General features: G+C 43.7%; 1 protein-coding gene across 2 annotated transcripts in view; it reads right to left on the bottom strand.

Moving 5' to 3' along the window:
* Positions 1 to 16629, bottom strand: part of fstl5 (follistatin-like 5) — a 169415-nt gene extending 152786 nt beyond the window's left edge. Inside the window, exon 1 of one of the 2 annotated variants that reach the window (XM_037077779.1) lies at positions 15878 to 16629. In XM_037077779.1, the coding sequence (XP_036933674.1) occupies positions 15878 to 15900 (23 nt within the window). In that variant the 5' untranslated portion in view covers positions 15901 to 16629. The remainder of the gene's footprint in view (positions 1 to 15877) is intronic. The other variant, XM_037077778.1, reaches the window with a different exon arrangement.
* Positions 16630 to 18368: the final 1739 nt, after the last annotated feature.

The following is an 18368-nucleotide window of genomic DNA, read 5'->3' on the forward strand; positions in this document are numbered from 1 at the left end:
TTTGGACTGCAGGAACCTCTCAGTAGCTGGACTGCAGTGTGTGCCCTCACAAAAATGATTTTGCTTCCAAGGTAATATTTTCTGATGGTTCAGGTGCTAAGAGGTGAAGTTTGTAGTAGTGAAGGTCAGCGACCGGTCAAACTCAAATCCAGACCCTGCCTCCACCGTACAGCGTTTATTCAGGCGGCTGATGAACAGTTTGTCTGAACAGGAACATCTGTTCTTGTTGTTGGTGTGTGCATTAACCTTGTATAGTTCATTTTTCAAGCAGTATAAACATTTAATTGTGAAGTTAACTTGCAGATTGTTTCACATAATTAGAGAAAACAATTTTCATTTTGGAGATGGGAGCTCTTGTGAATTCAGACTCCTTCTGCACATCTAACATTTCTCTGTCCGGCCACAGAGACGAACAGATACTTCACTCCCACACGTTACTAATTTCCCAGCTTGGGATAAACAAAGTATATCTATCTAAGTCTGATCTGACTGTGGTCGAGTGTTGTATTGTTTAACATCCAGGCCAGTGTGACGGACTGGGAGAAGAATGTGGGCAGAGACGATTGTGTGATCTGAAGCAGACGTGTACCTGTGTGTGTACATGATGATCCTTAACACTTTCATCCAGGAGATCAATAACAGTCCAAAAGTCATAATCTGTGAAGTGATAGCAGAGTGTAGGCAGAGCATCATAGGTTGAAGCTTACAACTAATTACACAACAAAGGTCCTGTTCACCTGTCTAACGGTCCAGTGTGGTGTGCTGGAGTCAGTGTTAACGTGACGTGATGCAGCTGATGGAACACAAACACAACTGGATGGATCAGTTTTACTATACAATAACTTGTAGTTGAGCTTCTTGAACTGTTGGTCAAAAACCCCAAAACACATCATGTTAATCTAAATATTGGATTATGCCTCTAACTGAACTAAACAAACTAAATGTTGGGCTTTGATTGGTTCTGAATTCTGCCATGATGCGTCTCATCAGCGCCTCTTTCTCTCACAGTAATGCAGCAACATGAGCACTCTTGTCATCCACCCAGAATCAGGTGGCTGGGAGCCACCTCCTGACAAAACCATCATTGTGTAATCACCGGCCATTCATCTAAAATGACATGGTGACAGATGTTTTGGTGAGAGGATGTACGGTGTCTTTCTGCTACGAGAGCACTTCCTCCGCAGACGCCCAGCTGTGCTGGCAGCTGTATCTGCTGACAGCTAGCATGGATTCTGCTTTGTGTGCAGCATCTAATTTTCCTGTGATCTCCATATTCAGAAAACACATTTACATTCAACATATTTCACTCATGTTTCTATACAGAATAGCTCACATTTGACCTGAAGGCTTTTCTCCTGTCTGTCTAACAATGAGGAATTTGTGCTGATATGTTGGAAATGTTTTTAATTGATTGCAGTGTAAAGAGTGGAACATCCAGGTCAACGACTCCTGAGGAGTTGAGAGAATGTTCCTTTTGATTTGTTTTGCTTTTACCTGCAGAATTAAAGAGATCAGTATTTTTCTGACACATTAACTACAGTCACTGACGTTCACCTTTAAGCTGCCTCTTTAGAAGCAGCCTTTTATTCAAATGTTCAGCTGAGTAAAATGCCAGCCGTCGTCATTAACAGCATCCTGGTTTGTGCTATTCACGGCAAGACAATGAGCAATAGTAGCAGTGGCAAGAGTAAAGGGCTGAAAAGGGCTTCGTTTTCAAAAGTATAGCTGTTCTTTCTTTCTTTCTTTCTTTCTTTCTTTCTCTCTTTTCATCTGATTCTTCAGAAAGGGGATTTCTTTGTGGAGCTTAAATTGGGTCCAAATAGTTGAGCCAAATCTGAACATGCCTCAAAAAGCTGAGGCCCCAAACCTGGCACAGCCTTAATCACCCCTCAGACATCCTGGATCAGGTCCAGAGCAGAGCTACTGGAGCTGCCTAATGTCCTTCCATAATCACCACGATACATTGAATGTGACCAGCTATGGTGATGAGCTAATTCATTAGGCTAATTAATGAATTAGCCGAATGACTGAACATTAATTTGTGTACATTCGATGTCAAAGTATCATCATCACATGACGTTCAGGTGCTGATCAGCTCTGTGAAGCTGTGAGGAGTTAAACTAATGTGACTGTAGGACAGAAACAACAGTCATCATGTAGAAACCTGTTTGCTTCAGTTAGGATTTTTTATTGATATGATTTTGATTGATATGAGAGGCATCGATCATAGTGATGAACCCGCAGAGTTCACCACCACAATCTGCAGCTTCCCTCAGCTTCAGTTTCATCTCACCGTCGTCCAGCTCCAACTTCACTGTTCTGACTCACACTCAACACGTACACCATCGATTTCAGCCACAACCAGCAGCTCTTCAGTAAAACAGTCCAAAAAATCCACTGTGCGCTACCTTCTCAGCACCAAAAATCAAACAGGCGCAGTTACCACCAGCGTTTGAACATATTGGAGCATTTAGCAGCTAAAGAGACAGAAATGCAGCTACAGAGACCAAACGCAGAGCTAACTGAGAGAATGTTGGACTTCTATCCACCACATGGCCAGAAACACGACTTTTAACATCAATAATAATGTTGCTTAGTAACTGCCGCATGTGCCAACAAGTTCATCAAATCAACACAAAAGGTGGTTATGGAGGTGATCCGGAGGTTCTGTTCAGGGACGCAGACAGAACTCTTCCCTCCTGTTTCCTGCTGACAGATAATACCTGATCCATACTGCTGCTCTTTGTTTTCATGTGTACCTGTCGAGGGAATGATCTGCCGTGAGTTTCGCCCAGTGAACTCCTCATTCGTTCACTCTGACACGAAGTCCCACCTGGAAGTCGTCCACTACAGGCTCAGTACTGTCCGGGTCACTGAGCAGCACCAGGCTGATAACTGGGAGTTAAAAGATTCACTCAGGCACAACACAAGGCCTGTTATTGAGGACAGTCTCTTCTGAGAGTTCCCAAAGATATTCCTGTTTGGTAGATAAATCCAATCCAAGAATATATTACTGTTATATGAGTGCAGCTGACAGCCAAGATTATTTATCTTTAGAGTCTTTCATATGTTTAAGTGTTTGATGGGGGGCCATAATATGAGGGAGCTTTTATTAAAACTGTTTGATTAAGGAACCTGACAGAATCAAGTCTCTACTTAAATAATAAACACTGAATCTGACTGACTGACTGACTGTTCACCGCCTCATTAGCCACTGTTATGGTGCACTTTACGGCCAGTTGCTCCTCTGGGGCTGCTCAGCGGCGAGTCGTTGGAACCTGTGGTTGTTCAGGGCGGCTCTCAGGTGTGACTGTGCCATGTGAGGTGTGACGCTGCTGATAAATTGCACTTCTGCTCAGTGAACCGGGCTTGCATAAAAAAAAAGTAAAGCCTGCTAACGACATCAGAAATTTGATAATCAACCAATTATCAAATTCAAAATATTCAAGGTGAAAATGAACCACGGCAGCGGTTCCTTCTGGCTCCCTGCAGCTCCAGCAGGTGGGATCTGTGAGTGGGAAGCCAGCAGGGGATCACGTCCTTCTGACTGTTGCTGCAGCACCAGAACTGATAAAGAACTGATCCAGTGTTACCACAACTTGAAAACTGGAACTTTAGAAACGATGTGTTTTCAGCATTGCCAGCAGAGTATTGTGGGACACGACACGCAGCAGTGTGTCGACGATCCCGTCTCTCTTCTGCTACTACACATTGTTACTTGTCAGTAAAAAGGCTCTAACGTATTATAGAATTGATTATTTGACATACACATTGTTCAAAGCAGGGTTCCTCAAACCTCTGACCTCGTGCACCACCTCAGACGTGGAGTCACAGCTCCGTTTGCTGCTAATGTTGCTGCGAATTAGCCACCAGCACTCAGACTCGCTCCACCGTCTGCCGTCTTCTTCAGTTAAAGTGGGCCGGTCAGAACTTCCTCCTCCTGTTCTGCTCTTCTCTTCCTGATAGTTCCTGTTCAGAGCCATGTTTGTAGTCTTTCATCTTCCCTCTGCTTACTCTCACGCCATCACGGTCAGAGATTACCTTGAGTAGCTTAATCAATTAATCACAGATAACTACTGTTGTGATTTAACCACAGAAACAAGTCTTGCTATTCTTGGAGTCAATCTCTTCACCTGCTGTTGATGGAGATGTCTCGTATATGAACTCCTCAGCTGCTCGTCTTCACATCTTGTATCACGGGACTCTGAGATTCATTACAAACCTCGTCACTAGTATGTTTTCATTTATGAAGCCATTCTCTGCAAACTCTGTCTTTACTTATCTTCATTCCTAAATGTGAATCTGGAGATCACAGTCTTAGTTCTCTTAACGTTTATACATTGGTTGTTCCCAAAGTCTGAAGTTAATTTATATTTAAAAAATCAGTTTTTGGTATTCAAAAGGAGGCTCAGGTGTGTGAGCATCAGTGTTTGGCATTATTGTTAAAAAGTAATTAGTTAGACTTACTTGTTACTTCTTCCAAATGTAACTGAGTTAGTGACTGAATTACTCCACTATAAAGCTAAAGTGCGTTACTTTTAATTTTTTTAGTTTTAAATATTGTCTAAGAATTTGAATGTTTTTTCTTAGTGGGTTTCACGAGCCAGAAACCAGAGCTCACGTTAGCCACACCTGCTGTCATCATCAGCAGTGTGTCTGGGCCACTCGTGTTGTAGAAGCGTGTGCTGCTGAGAGACGCTTCATTAGATCAGAGCTGCTTACAGCGGATGTGGACAAACACTTCGCTGTGGGACGTAATGAACACTTCACATGTACTTTCTTGCATTTTACCTCAAGGACATTAAAGTAGTGTCTGTACTTCCACTTTGAAGATGCCAACTTTCCCTCCGGACTGTGTGTGTGTGTGGTGTGTGTGTAAACTGAACACTGCCTCTGATTGGCTTACGAACTCTTACTCTACCTTAGCCAATCATCATCACTGGTCTGGCCCCTCCCCCCTCCCTCCGCTGGCCGAGAACAGCTTCAATAAGCAGCTTCAGTTTATAACGCGCCACATTTCATTGTCGGTAACGGTAAAGGTGTTGTAACGACCGAAGTTGTAATCAGTTAGATTACCAGTTACTGACAAAAATAACGCCGTTAGTGACGCTGTTTATTTTAATACTGTTATTCCCATCACTGGTGACCATGACGCAGCACAGTTTTAAGCTGAGAGACTCCAAGACCAAAGTTAGAGACGGCCGAAGTCGAGAGAAAAAGGTACATCTAAAAATCCATCTGCTACTTCAGCAGCATTCACAGCACCGTGGATCCATCAATACACCCCACAGTCAGAGTACTGATCTCTCACGGTCGTGTCACGGTTCAGGCCACAGACGCTAAAATGCACAAACCTCAGTCAGCAAATGATCGATGACCAACGTATTCTACAAACCAACCGTCTGCCTCGACGCGCTCTACGTCACTATGGAGACGGAGGTAACAGGTTAACGACCCCATCACACTGTCGACTGTGTGAAGTGAATGATTTGTACTTTACTGGCTAAAACATGCATAAACATAAGTACGGTTCTTTAAGGGTATTGAACCCACCAGGAAAGCCAAATCAGTCACGTCTCAGTCTCTACATTTCTTGGCTCGCTGCATAATTGGCTCACACTTCTCAGGCTTTGTGAATCCTCTGTTTCACTGGACTTCACAGCAGCAACTTGCCGTCTGCAGCCCTGGTTCTGAACCCTTTAGGAAACCAGCGCTCTCATATCGCCGACTCATTAGGCGGCACGTACGGCTCCAAAATGCCAAGCGGATAACAGCAGTGCATCCCCCTGCCACCAGATAACAGATAAAGAAGGAGATAGGCCCTCGTGTAAATTTGTTGGCATTGTTGTGATGACATAATTCATTATCCACCATCCTTTTTATGAGGCCGTTATCGCTTTCACTCAGATATCTATCCAAATGCATAAAATGTGATTACACTGAGCTTTGAACTTATGCTGGCGTATTGTGTCTCTACGCTAAATCCCCTGTGTGTGTGTGTGTGTGTGTGTGTGTGTGTGTGTGTGTGTGTGTGTGTGTGTGTGCGCGCACCACGGTTTCATTTACTGAAGGAGGGACGTCACAATCTGTCCCTGAGAGAGTGTTTATGAAACAGTATAGTGATGTGTCTCCTCTATATTTATGCCTGCATGACTGTCAATCATCTCTTCTCACACCCAGACCTCTAATTAAGTTTGATATACTCCGCTGCCACTATCAGGGTCACACAAACAGATCAAATTTCACATGTTTGGAATATCTAGTGAATGTGGGAATATGTGAGCCAGCCAGGATCGCAATAGTGGATGAGAAAAAGTTATTTTTTTCTGCACCGGTAGCGACTGCAGAAGCCGAGAGCTAAATCACTTTCAAAGTTAATCTGCTATAAATCCTGGCAGGCAGTCCAAATCTAGGCAGAGAAACTTTTGAAATCAAATGCAGAATTTCAATGATCCTCACACTCGGAGAGAGAAGATGCTCCAGCAGAACCCAACAACAGCATCAGGAACAAAACCAGGCAGGTGGTCCCCTTCTCAATAACACAAGATCTCACCGTATATGAGATGTGAAAGGATCACAGAGATGTCAACAGTGTGAGACTGGCGCATACATCGAGAAGAGACGAGGGGATTTAGAGCAGAGAGAAACACTCTGAGGGTAACCGGAGTTCAGCTGGTCAATCACTGGAACGTTAATGAGCCCCTGATGTGTTTCTAACTCAGCTGCCTGCTTTGTTCTCAGCAGGACTATAGATATTTAGTGTTATGGACTGTGGGCTCTCAGTGCACACTAAGACAGGCAGAAGGATCCTGCAGGGAATCAATCGTTAGCTTCTGAACCTGCAGACAGGATGTGCAGTAATCACTTTTACATTTGCACAATTTCCTTTTTACAGATGTTCTGTCTATAGAACATATGAGATGGAAAAGAGTTTGTTTTGCAGGCCAAACACATGTGCGACTGACAGATCTGCTCAATCACAAACAAAATACTGTATATCAATGAATATCAATTTTACCACTTTTCCTAATCCTAACCAGTTTTTGGAGCTAGCATAGCTTCTCAAAAGAGTGTTTACCTCTGCCAAGGCCCAGCAATCCCCTTTTATACTCACTCAGATACCAGCCACCTGAATACACCTCGTTCATTCATCAAGATCCATACATTGTTCCCTGAGAAGTAATGACAATGTCGAAAAGTCTTGCATTGTCAAAGAAAGAAAGAAATAAGTCCTGGATCGGACCGTTGATCCAGATCCACAGCAGAAGTTAATGGGGTCTGTTCTGGGCTGAGACACATCTTCCATCCAGGTTATGTGGCGATCTGTTCAGTAGTTGTTGCAGAATCCTGCTGACACACCAACAAACCTGGATGGTGTCGGTGCAGGTACTCATGACACGGATATAACTCAATGATTTAAATTATCGTTCGATCTAATCTTTGAAGCTTACTAGCCTGTCGAAGTTTTCATGTGAATGTGTTCTATCCAAACACTAGCTCCAGCTGTGTCTGAGCGGCCTAGTCTCACACCAAAATGTGTAATACACCCGTTGATCCACTAGAGGTGAGTGAGAGTGAGTGGGAAGAGTTCACCTGTATCAGGTGGGCTATAAAGAGAGGAACAACAGGTGAACCAGGAAGTCAACATCTGGAGGGAGCTGGTGATGGCTGGGCAGTGTTGAGATTGTTTTGAGGAAGTAGTTATTTTGTGTGGTTTTTGTGCCTTTATTTTGAAAATCTGACACACTGTGACCGGCAAGCAGCTGCCAGTTTGTGCTGCATGAAAATGTGATTCCTCCTCAGAGAGCCCATTATTCATCCCAGCTCTGAATAACCGCCCAGTGAGGAAAAGATGTGATTCCATATCTTTTGTCGTGCGCAGGATTTCCATCTACGTTGGGTTAGGGTTAGGGTTAGGGTATGGTTAAACAATTAGGAGCAGCAGTGTATAATATATTTCCATGCTCCGCAGAGGTTCGGGGCCTCCAGAGACACCCATAAGTTGTGTATGACAAAGGTTTGACAGCAGGGACTTTGGCATTATATGGTCCACATTACAATCATTTATGATCGCAGGAGTCTCCACATATGAGGCAGCAGCAGCAAAGACCTTGACTTTTCTTTTATAGCCATTTAATTTATAGACCATTTCAAATGTCGTGAGGTACAGGCTGTCACTGCAGGAAGGAAGGAAGCCTGGCAGAGGCTCCCTGAGCTCTCCCATTGTTAACAATCATTACATAATCAGACTGATCTGATCTACTGTACTGTGCCCGGAACAATGCCGTCACACTTGGCCACGGTGGCGGTGAACAGTGAACTGTGACCTGCAATGCCATTAAAATGAAACGCATGGTCAGACTGCCGCAACACCCGCCTCCTCCCCGAGTGTCTCCCAACAAACGGCACACAACAGCATTATTATCTCACAGGCAGACGGTGACGTCTCCTGTCAGGCCTCGCAACCAAAACCATCAGCCTCTGAACATCAGAACCATCTGTAGGCGGAACACAGACAGAAAAAGGCAAAATATCTTTATAAGAAAATACCTGCGATGATTTAGACCTGTAAACTGTGTGTTTTTGGTACAATCTCTGCAACAAGAATTACCTTCAGGATTAATCTTATCTTAGATGATAGTTACTGACTATCTAGTTAGATTCTACTAAAGAGCTTTACAAGCATCTCTGGTTGACCTGTAATCCAGTAACACCCAGTAACAACATGATTTACAGGCAGGGAACTTGAACGACAGCCGTCCATAACTTTAAGAGGTCTTAACCACTAAAAAGATGCCAATCAGTAAAGTCCAACAACTAGACTTAATCCGCCCAGTGGTACCAGTACGTGGACTTAATTCTGGTCTGGACCATGGAGCCGTGGTTTTCCATCAGCTCACTTGCAGCACACTGGCAGGATGAGCTCATAAACCCGGAGCCTGTTGACCCTCACCCTGAAGGGCTGTGCTGCGTCTAATACGGTCTGACCGGCTGCCAGAGAGCACTGAGACGGAGACGGAGGTGTCTCAATATTTCACCCGGCCTCGGCTTTTAAAAGTAGCCACAAAAGCCTTGTTCTGCTGTACTGTACGAAATGGGTTATGACAATAACAATTTAACAATCCACTTGGAGTTCAATCAAGACATGGAGTGGAAGAGGTCACGCTCCAGAGATCTGGAGCTGTTTGAGAAGTCAGGAGACACGGCCTCATTCTGTTGCCTGACACTGATCCTCCAAGCAAAGAAATATGATCCAGTCGAGATGTTTGACTTCGCTGCACACGGAGTCGACATTCTCATACATCATTACAGCAAGTTAAGCATGTGCTAATAATCTAAATTACACCAATAAATCCAGTTTATTTGTCATGTAAGGTCCAATCCGCGAAGAAATGCAACATTACAACAGCAGAAAGAGGCTTTCTGTTTGCTTGCATGCTTTCAGCAACAGTGGACTCATATAAAGGAGAAATGCAGTATGAACAATGGAAGCAAGAAACTGGTTTTCGCTGCATCAAACAACCCCCCTTCTTGCCAGGAGACATAAGAATGTCAGGAGGTAGTGTCTCTTAAACATGGCAGCTGGATAACATATCTCAATGTGTGTGGGTCCTACTGCACAATACAATCCCACATATTGAAGAGCGGAACAACAAAGACAGTCACAGAGACACAGATGGGAGCTGGCAGCGGTTACAGCTTCGCTCCGAGTGGGAAGAGGGGAGATGGAAGAGGGGAAAGAAATGTTAGAAGTGTTATTGTTGAGGTGGGTTGGGGCTGAGCTATTGAGAGATGAAACATGAAGCCTTAACAATTGGTGAATCAAACCCTGTTGAAAACATTTGAAATGCAGATTCTCACAGGAAGAAGTTCAGTTGTGCAGCAGCTGATTCTGATTGCTTGAATAGTTTTACATGCACAAATGTTAAGAATGATTTTATTTGTTCTGTTGGCTTGTGATTTTTTTCTCCCTGAATTGAAGGCTGTCAGTGTCTTACTGCTTGTGGAGGGATCAAGAAGTAAATACTGTACAAACAGCACTGATGGGGCCGTTATGAAAGTGCTTTACTCTCCATACTGCTCAGTGGAGTCATTGTGGCTGTAATAGGCAACTCCCAGGTGTTAATGTGTTTAACTGTGAATGTCAAACATGCTTGGCTTGTTTAGAAAGAGTCAACACAGGTAGGTTCTTTCTGTGTGGACAGAATCCAGACTCAGGAGTGTTTGGAGAATTAAAGGAATAGTTAAGATTTTGTGTCAGATCAGAACCCAGAGGAAAATGTTGGTAGACGTTCCTGCAAACCTGCAATATTTTCACATTTCTGCATGTTATTTCAGGTAAATTACATGTATATTAGTTTAGGGTCATCTCAGAGTCAGAAGTCGTCAAACCGCTGGATGTCTTTAACGAGGGATCACACCCATTTTGCATATATAAGTGTGGAACCACACAAAAACTGCTGCGTATTAACACTTGTTAGCCTGAAACCACTGGATAACTTTTGAGGTCTCTAACGACGGTTTCCTGGCTGCTTTATGAAAAAACAAAACTTGTATTTGAAGCCCAAACAAACCCTGATCTGATGCTTTTTGTGCCTAAGTGACACAAAATAAATAGTTTAGTTTCAAGATATCCATGGTTTGCAGAAATTAACATTGCCAACACTTATTCAGGCGACTGACTCAGATTAATGCACTTCTTAACTTTCTCCCTGCAAGTTTGATGAAAGGATCGGCTAAAATCTGTCTGTGCTTGAAGTTTAAACACCTACCTGCTTGTCAAAAGGAAAATCTGTGCAAATGTTTGTTGTTTTCAAGCAAGATCTGTGCGAACAGTTTATTGAACAGCTTGGCGCTCAGACTTCTTGGAGGGAAACAGTGGAGATCCCGTACAGAGGTGCTGCGTTGCTTGTTACTTTGCATATCTTATTCTCTAACCATGAATATTCATTAGAAAAAAAAATGTCAGTGTAGGGATCAAATAATTAACATGTTGATTATAGTGTACTGTAGTTTTGTTTTAACAGAGCGAGGCTCGCTGCTCCCGCCTGCTCGCTGTCTTTAGTCTAACTTCGGCACCAACATGACAGTAATATTGATCTTCTCATCGAACCCTCAGGAAATAAACCAATAAGCACATTTCCCAAAAGGTTGACTTGTTCCTTTAAGGGTTTGGTTCACCATCATTACATAAGTACATATTTTCTACCTCAGCTCAACTGATTTTTTGACTTGCTGATTTGGTTCTGTTCACCCGAGTTCTAGGAAATCTATTTTAATATTTCTGCCTCTCACTGGAAACAACGGAAGTGAATGAAATGGGCTTCATGATGTTGAAATATTACCAATAATCCAGATCAGTGAATAAAAAAACCTGCTCTGCTATTGAGGTATCTGGACTGCAACACATTCTGATCTTTGATTTAACCTAGTTTAATTTTAACCACGACCAGTTGCTTCTCCTTGTGTGAGTGAAGGAATGTAGACAGTGTGGGCTGACATGTCCAGGGGTCCTGGAGTTATTATTCAGCTGTGTGGGTGTTAAAGGTTAGTAGACGGCAAGGCCACCATAAAGCACTAAAACAGAGTTTGACCCTCATGCCAGATGGTGGGCGATGTCTAAACATTCATGTTCCCGTAGACGGACAGAGTGACTGTTTGGGCCGTCCTGGAGTACAAAACCCAACAAGTGACAGCAGCAGATTCAGTGATTCATGGGAGACGAGCAGGGAGACAGGTCAACTCCTCTCTTAGTCTACTGGATAGATGGACCCCCAACCCACCACAGTGACCAATTAGAAAAACTAGGGAGGTACAGTTGAAGGAACTTCAAAATGGCCCGCACGAGTAGAGAGGGTGGAGTGGTAATTGGTAGATTTCCTAAGACTGAAGGCTCGATAGGATTTCTGATGGAGCAGAGGGTGAAGCATTGGGCAGAACTTTGCCATAGATCTGAGAACAGCAGCGTGCGGCCGCATCTGGTTTGGATGCAGGCTTGAGATCTGTTTCAGTAAGGATTGCTCTATCATTCCACCCAGCCTGGCCTCCGCAGATTCTTCATCAACATACTACACACCGACACCTTTGATGAAGAGAGAAACTACACTATCAAGACATCCGGGCGTGTTACTCTACCTTCATTTGGGCCTGGACTAGGGAAGGCTGACGTGGCTTTTTCAGGGCCAAAACTGATACGGATCATGAGAGATCACGGAGATTGTATCCTTGTAAACATACAACCCCCCCACACATTAGCCTGGCAGTGGTTCAGTCCACTGCTACCTGCACCTCCACTCAGGTGTGAGTGTCTGTGAGCCGCCAGTGTCGGTGGCCGACCTCTGCTAGCTACTTCACTTAAGTTAACACGAAAGATGTGCCTGACATTTTTATTTACTTCGACCACTCAACAGAACAAAAACACATTCACAGTTGTAACAAGACTGCATTTTCTTCAGTCCATTAGCTCACGGTTGAATCTTGTGCATCAACGCACCCACAGTACTGGTGCATAGAAACCCTAAAGTACCATTAGATTCTCCACCATCGGCATCCCCCTCCAGAAAGTGCTCTTGAGTTTTTTTTTTCCCGGTCATTGTTCCCTCAACGGTGAAATGAAATATCCGCAATAGCCTACCAATGTCTTTGCAAAATTCACGTAAACAGCAACACAACAAGGAAATTCTTTAAATAGTGTACTCGACTGTACAGATGAGACATATATCTTAAAACCTGCGCAATAAAACCAAAACGAGAGAGAAGAGTGAAACGACGCTTAATGTATCAAGAGGAGCTTTGAAAATATGTGCAATGTTATGAAATAATGATGAATTCAGAGGGTTTCGGGTTTTTTTTGGCAGAGTTTCTAAATCTCTGGTGTGTCCTTCACTAAATAAATGAAATCCAGTGGCACTGTAAACTGTAAACTAACAGTTATGTTTTGTTCATAATGTGAGACGTTACAAGGCACCTTAACATAAATAAGACTGTATAGATCCCAGAGGAATGCAAGGAAAGCTTTATGGGGTGCAGTGTAGATGTTTGATCTCCCACGAGTCCCTTTAAAAACCATGTGGTGAGATGAGAATAGATGGCTCCGTCTCCATAAAGGCCCAGTGTGAGATCCGAGCGTTTGTGCTGTAATGTCTTTGCTTTGAGAAGTCAGCTGCTGAATTCGAGGATGCGTCTCACATCTGCACAGAAAGCCACAGAAGTGACACTCTGGTTTGCTCTCAGAAACAGCCCCATAAAGACACTTCAGAGAGTAATTGGTAAAGATTTTTGAACCCGCTGCGACACCAGGACACCTGAGATCATTGGGAAGACCCTAAAACGGTGCCATCATCAAGTGCTATCACACTTTTCCTGCCCAACATACAGCTCTATTGTCATATCAGCCAAATCTGCCCCCTGCTTCCAGCTGCCATTACCAGGTGCCCACACCTTCGCACGCCGTTCTTTCTCCTCTCAGATTTAAATGCCTTGATCACTTTTCTTGGCATTTATTTTCTTCTTTTCAACTGAGAAGCATTACTGACTCAACAGCCTTTGCCTCCCCGCAGCGTTGGAAGAAAGTCATTGTAATGAAAAGCAGAGCAGCTCCATTAACACCACTACCTGCTCAGCTGGCAGCGGCTCCTACCTGTTGTTAAATGCCTTAATTGGATCTGAGACAGGAGAGAAAAAAGGCGTAGAAAGAATTTCTCTGGTCCGGGTGTGACGGAGAAATGTCCTGAACGCTGCTGCGTGGCTTTCTTAATGTCCTTGTTGGTTTGAACATGACCGAGTGTGTCAGTATGATTTCAGTGCAGAAAGCTAAAGAGTCGTGCCGAACACGACGACTGCATTATCTGTCTTTCCTCATCCCTCCACAGCCGACTGTCAGGTATCAAGACGAGCACGAGCATCGTCGCTTCGTTTTCCTGAAGAGTTCACTCAACAAACACATGGAAGCCATTCTTCAAATGAATAAAACTACAAAGCGTGATTAATTATCTCTCCAGTGCACAAAAAAAACAACATTTAGGAGAATAAATGTGAATTGGGATTCCTCAATATATACTAGTACAGTATGAGGCCCATATGAATGATACATTACTGGGGCCCTGGTTCGTATTCAAGTGGAGAATCAATTAGTAAGTACAGCTCTGAAAACCAGATCCACTCATTCATCTAATGCGCCTCTGGAAATAGATTATATCTGGTGGTTTCAAAGAGCCTCTGCAGATAAAGTGGATGCATGTTGTGGAGTAAAGAGAGTCTGAAGTCGGACTGTAAGACGCGTACAGATGGCTGAGCGTTCAAACTGCACGATTTCTGTAGCACTCACACTTCCTCTACAAGAATTTAAATTACTGCTGTAATTAGAGGAATGTGTTGGGATCGTTAGCGTCTGCGCGCCTTGTGAATCACAAAGGATGTCGAATATAGAGACGGAAGGCTTTCAGAGAGCAACACGCACATTGTTTTCTCCTGGTTACATTAGTAATGTCGTCAGGATTCAGACCTGCTGTGACACCAGGCACACAAACAACAAGTCAGAACGGAGGATCTTGTTTTTCAGTACGCCTGAAGTCAAAAACACACATAAAATCAAACTTAAAGGGCAGCGCCACTAATTTTACACATTAAAGAGAGTTTGCAGGTCTTGTGGAGTGCGACTGCATATGTGAAAAATGTGGTATAAATCTGTTTGGTGGCTCCAGAAGAAGCTGCATGCAGTCTGATAAACTGCCTCCAGTGATGTCACACAGTGACATGGCATTGTGGGTAATGTAGGTGCCTGGTTCTCTGGTCCTTCTCTTTATACACATCACATTTTCTATTCCACATATTCTTCTTCCTGTTAAAACCTGATGTGCCTTCATTACCCACAATGCAACACAGCCACTGAGCTACATCACTGCAGAGTTAGTCTTGTATTAATGTGTAACTGGGCATGTTGTTGTCAGTGTGGGGAGGTGTAATCTGTTACTTACACATTGTTTTTAATGTCATTTGTAAAGTAACGAGTAACTAAAGCTGTCAAACTTAATTTACCTGCTTATGATGAAATACTGAAGAAACGCTCAGTCAGAAAAGTGCTGAAATGTGGACTTAAGTACTTTACTAGAGTAACTAGTTACATTCAGACTCTGGCGTGTTTACAGTGTTTCTACTGTCAGAACTGATCATGTGTATTGATTTTGTGGTATTTATTGTGACGCACAGGAGATTTCTCTCCACATCTGACTACAAGGCTGCAGCGGATCCGTCTTGAAGGATCTCAGTCCGTGAATCGTATCGATGGCAGAACTTAATCTGGTTTTAGGTTCAGCTGCTCTGACTCCATCTGCTGCACCGTCGCGGCGATAAAACATCAAAACCACACATGACCCCAGATTTCCCTCTCAGGCATCAGCGGCGTCCTGATGGCGTCCCGGGCAGCAGCCGGCCGTGCAGCCGGGTGAGCGAGGCGCAGAGCAGAGGATGAAAAACAAAAGTATAATCCCTCTGCTGCTAACGGTGTCACTCAGGGATTAGCGTGCCAAGGAAAAAAATAACGCACTAAGTACCAGGCGGATAAATTAAAAGCTGCGGGCAACGTGGCGCCTCAAACACACACTGACGGAGGAGAAGCGCGTCCGGACACAACAGAACCATCGTCTCGACTGGACACCAGGAGCCCGCAGAACCTGCGGACGGGAAACTGGAGCGGGGACAGATTAAAGCAGCAGATTGTGAGATGTTCTCTGGGAGGAGGACGATGACCCGCTGGATCAGGAGGCACCTCTCCGATGAGGAGGGTTAAGCCGGCGGTGTGAGAGCGGGTCCGGGCGGAGAGACGAGACTTTCTGCTCCAACAACAAACTCAATACGGACGAGATTAGCGTTTTCTTACCTGTGTGCCCAGACGTAAACCATCCAGGAGGATAATCCAACAGATTAGAGGGGAACTTCTCAACAAACTATTGTTAATGATCTGGAGCTCCGGTCCGGTCCACGGCTGGTGCTGAGCTGTAATTTCCGACGTGTGGAAAAGAGAAGTTTGCAGCTACAAGCAGAGAAACGGGACGTTGTTAATCCTTTGCCCAGAATATGAAGCAGGTGTAGAGGAGCCGGTGGAGGAGCAGGAGCAGAGAGGAGGACAGCGGAGTTCAGCACCACGGCGCACTGGACAGCTCCGACGGCGCAGCGATCTCACCTCGGCCGCTCTCGGGTCTCGTGTGCGCCACCGAGGCAGGAGCCACCAGCCCCAACCTCACCTACTGGCTCAGTCCCGACCGGATTTACATACAATCACGAGGGAGGGAGGGAGGGACGGAGGAGAGGGAGGGAGGGTGAGCCAATCGCAGATATCCCGTAGTAGGCAGTGTGAGGAGCAGAACCGGGACGGAACGTGAAGCGGCGCGGAGAGAAACTGTCCTTGACTGAGAGCGAGCGAGAGGGAGAGAGTTTCTTTATGGCTGCCACACACACACACACACACACACACACACACACACACACACACACACACACACACACACACACACACACACACACACACACACACACACGGCGAATAAAAACGTGCTGTATCCACCATTTTACTGAGCTCCACATCACCTCAGTGTTTCTGTGACCTCCAGGTGAACATCAGGAGCAACTGTGACTTCTAAAATACAAATATAGACGTGCTTTTTATTTTATTGTATTATTATCATTTTACTTTTTAAGACCTGTGAATCATGTTTATCAGGTTTTTTTTATAAAGATAAAATACATTTGAATAAACTGTATTTAAGTACAATCACGAGATTTACTTGAGTAGTTTCATGTTACGACATGAGAGAGAAATATATGTTTATGTCCTAGTTACTGTACCGATTTTACAAAAAATATCGACGATTGTTTGATAAAAATGTGATCAAATCCAAATATGAAATTTGAATATATACAATATATGATGTAAACTAAAGATGATGCTGCTGACAGGACATTAAGTCACAGCTCCTCACAGAAAGAGACTCAGGTATGACATCATGTGAGACAAACAGCTTAACAATCATTTAATTGTAGAGAAACCTTCTGGTCACAACAGTAGAAATATCTGTTCATGTGTAGGAGATAAAAAGCTCCTGTTAGCCTGCACGTCAACTAATCCAGAGAGACGCATCCAACCTAACACACGTTCCTGCACAGATTTAATTATTTGTTGTCTTATAAAAAGCAGAACTTCTCCTGACTAACACACTTCTCACTGTAACTGTGCACAGACTCTGTTCTGGACAAGGAAGTCAAACTCAGAATATTAATATTTACAATATTAACACAGAAATATCCATGTGAATAAACCAGCTGTTCTCAGAGGAAGATGAGGACCCAGAGCACTGTTTGAAGCTGGGAAGGTGGCAGGGTCCGCCACATATAAACAAAGTAAAACAGTATGAAGATGTTTTGTCCTTTAACATCAGATGGTTGAATCAGTGACAAAGATGGTTCTCTCCTGTTAAAAACATCTTCCTCACAGCCACCTGAACAGAAACTGTTCATCTTCTCACTGACGGTCTCGTTTGCTGATGTGACTCAGATAAAGACTTCAGTTTTAAATTGAGTTGTTTCATAACCAGATAAAAACTCCGTGTTGTGAGTTTCAGCAGAAGATCTGAATTCTTTCCACTGATGTTGTGGAAGAAGAAGTTTCTCACTCGTTCTCAGCTCACGTGGACCAACAAGCACCGGAAATAAAAGTAAATGTATTCTAATAGGAATAAGTCCTCTACATTTCACTCAGCACAGATGTGTTGTTCTTGAAGACAGCTCTCAGTGTGATACTTCATTATTACAACAGATGCGTCACCATGTCGGCAGCAGTTCACTGGACTGATGTCGTGGTGTGATGAAGCCACATTCAACTAAAGATCAGTTATTCCCTGAGATAAACCTCCACCACATATTTGTGTTTGAAATATAAATCCATAACCTGAAAAAGTAATAAAAGCTGTAAAATAAATGTAAGGAAGTAGTAAACAGTCCAGTGTTCCTGTCTGGAATAAACTGGAGTGCAGAGGAAGAATGAAATCACACACAGCTGGTGAGAAAACTGGAGACAGACTGACGTTGTCGTCCTGTGAGCTGCTCAGTTCAGTGACCTGCTCACATGGATCTGTGATCCTCGTCAGAGCTCTTCTTAATACGTTATATCAGGTCAACACTGTTCATGATGCACGGCGGTGTGCTATATTCACTGAGTTTTAAATACATTGTGTTCATCCTATGATCCTATGAGCAAACACAGTTATTTATACATTTAGTCATTATTTATTCATGTTTTTATTTCAGTTCAGCCTATTTTTCCTCCTGGTTTCTGTTCATATCAATTTCTCTTTCTCCATTTACACTTTAAGACA

Source organism: Acanthopagrus latus, chromosome 18 (assembly GCF_904848185.1).
Source record: "Acanthopagrus latus isolate v.2019 chromosome 18, fAcaLat1.1, whole genome shotgun sequence".
NCBI classification, from domain to species: Eukaryota; Metazoa; Chordata; class Actinopteri; order Spariformes; family Sparidae; genus Acanthopagrus; species Acanthopagrus latus.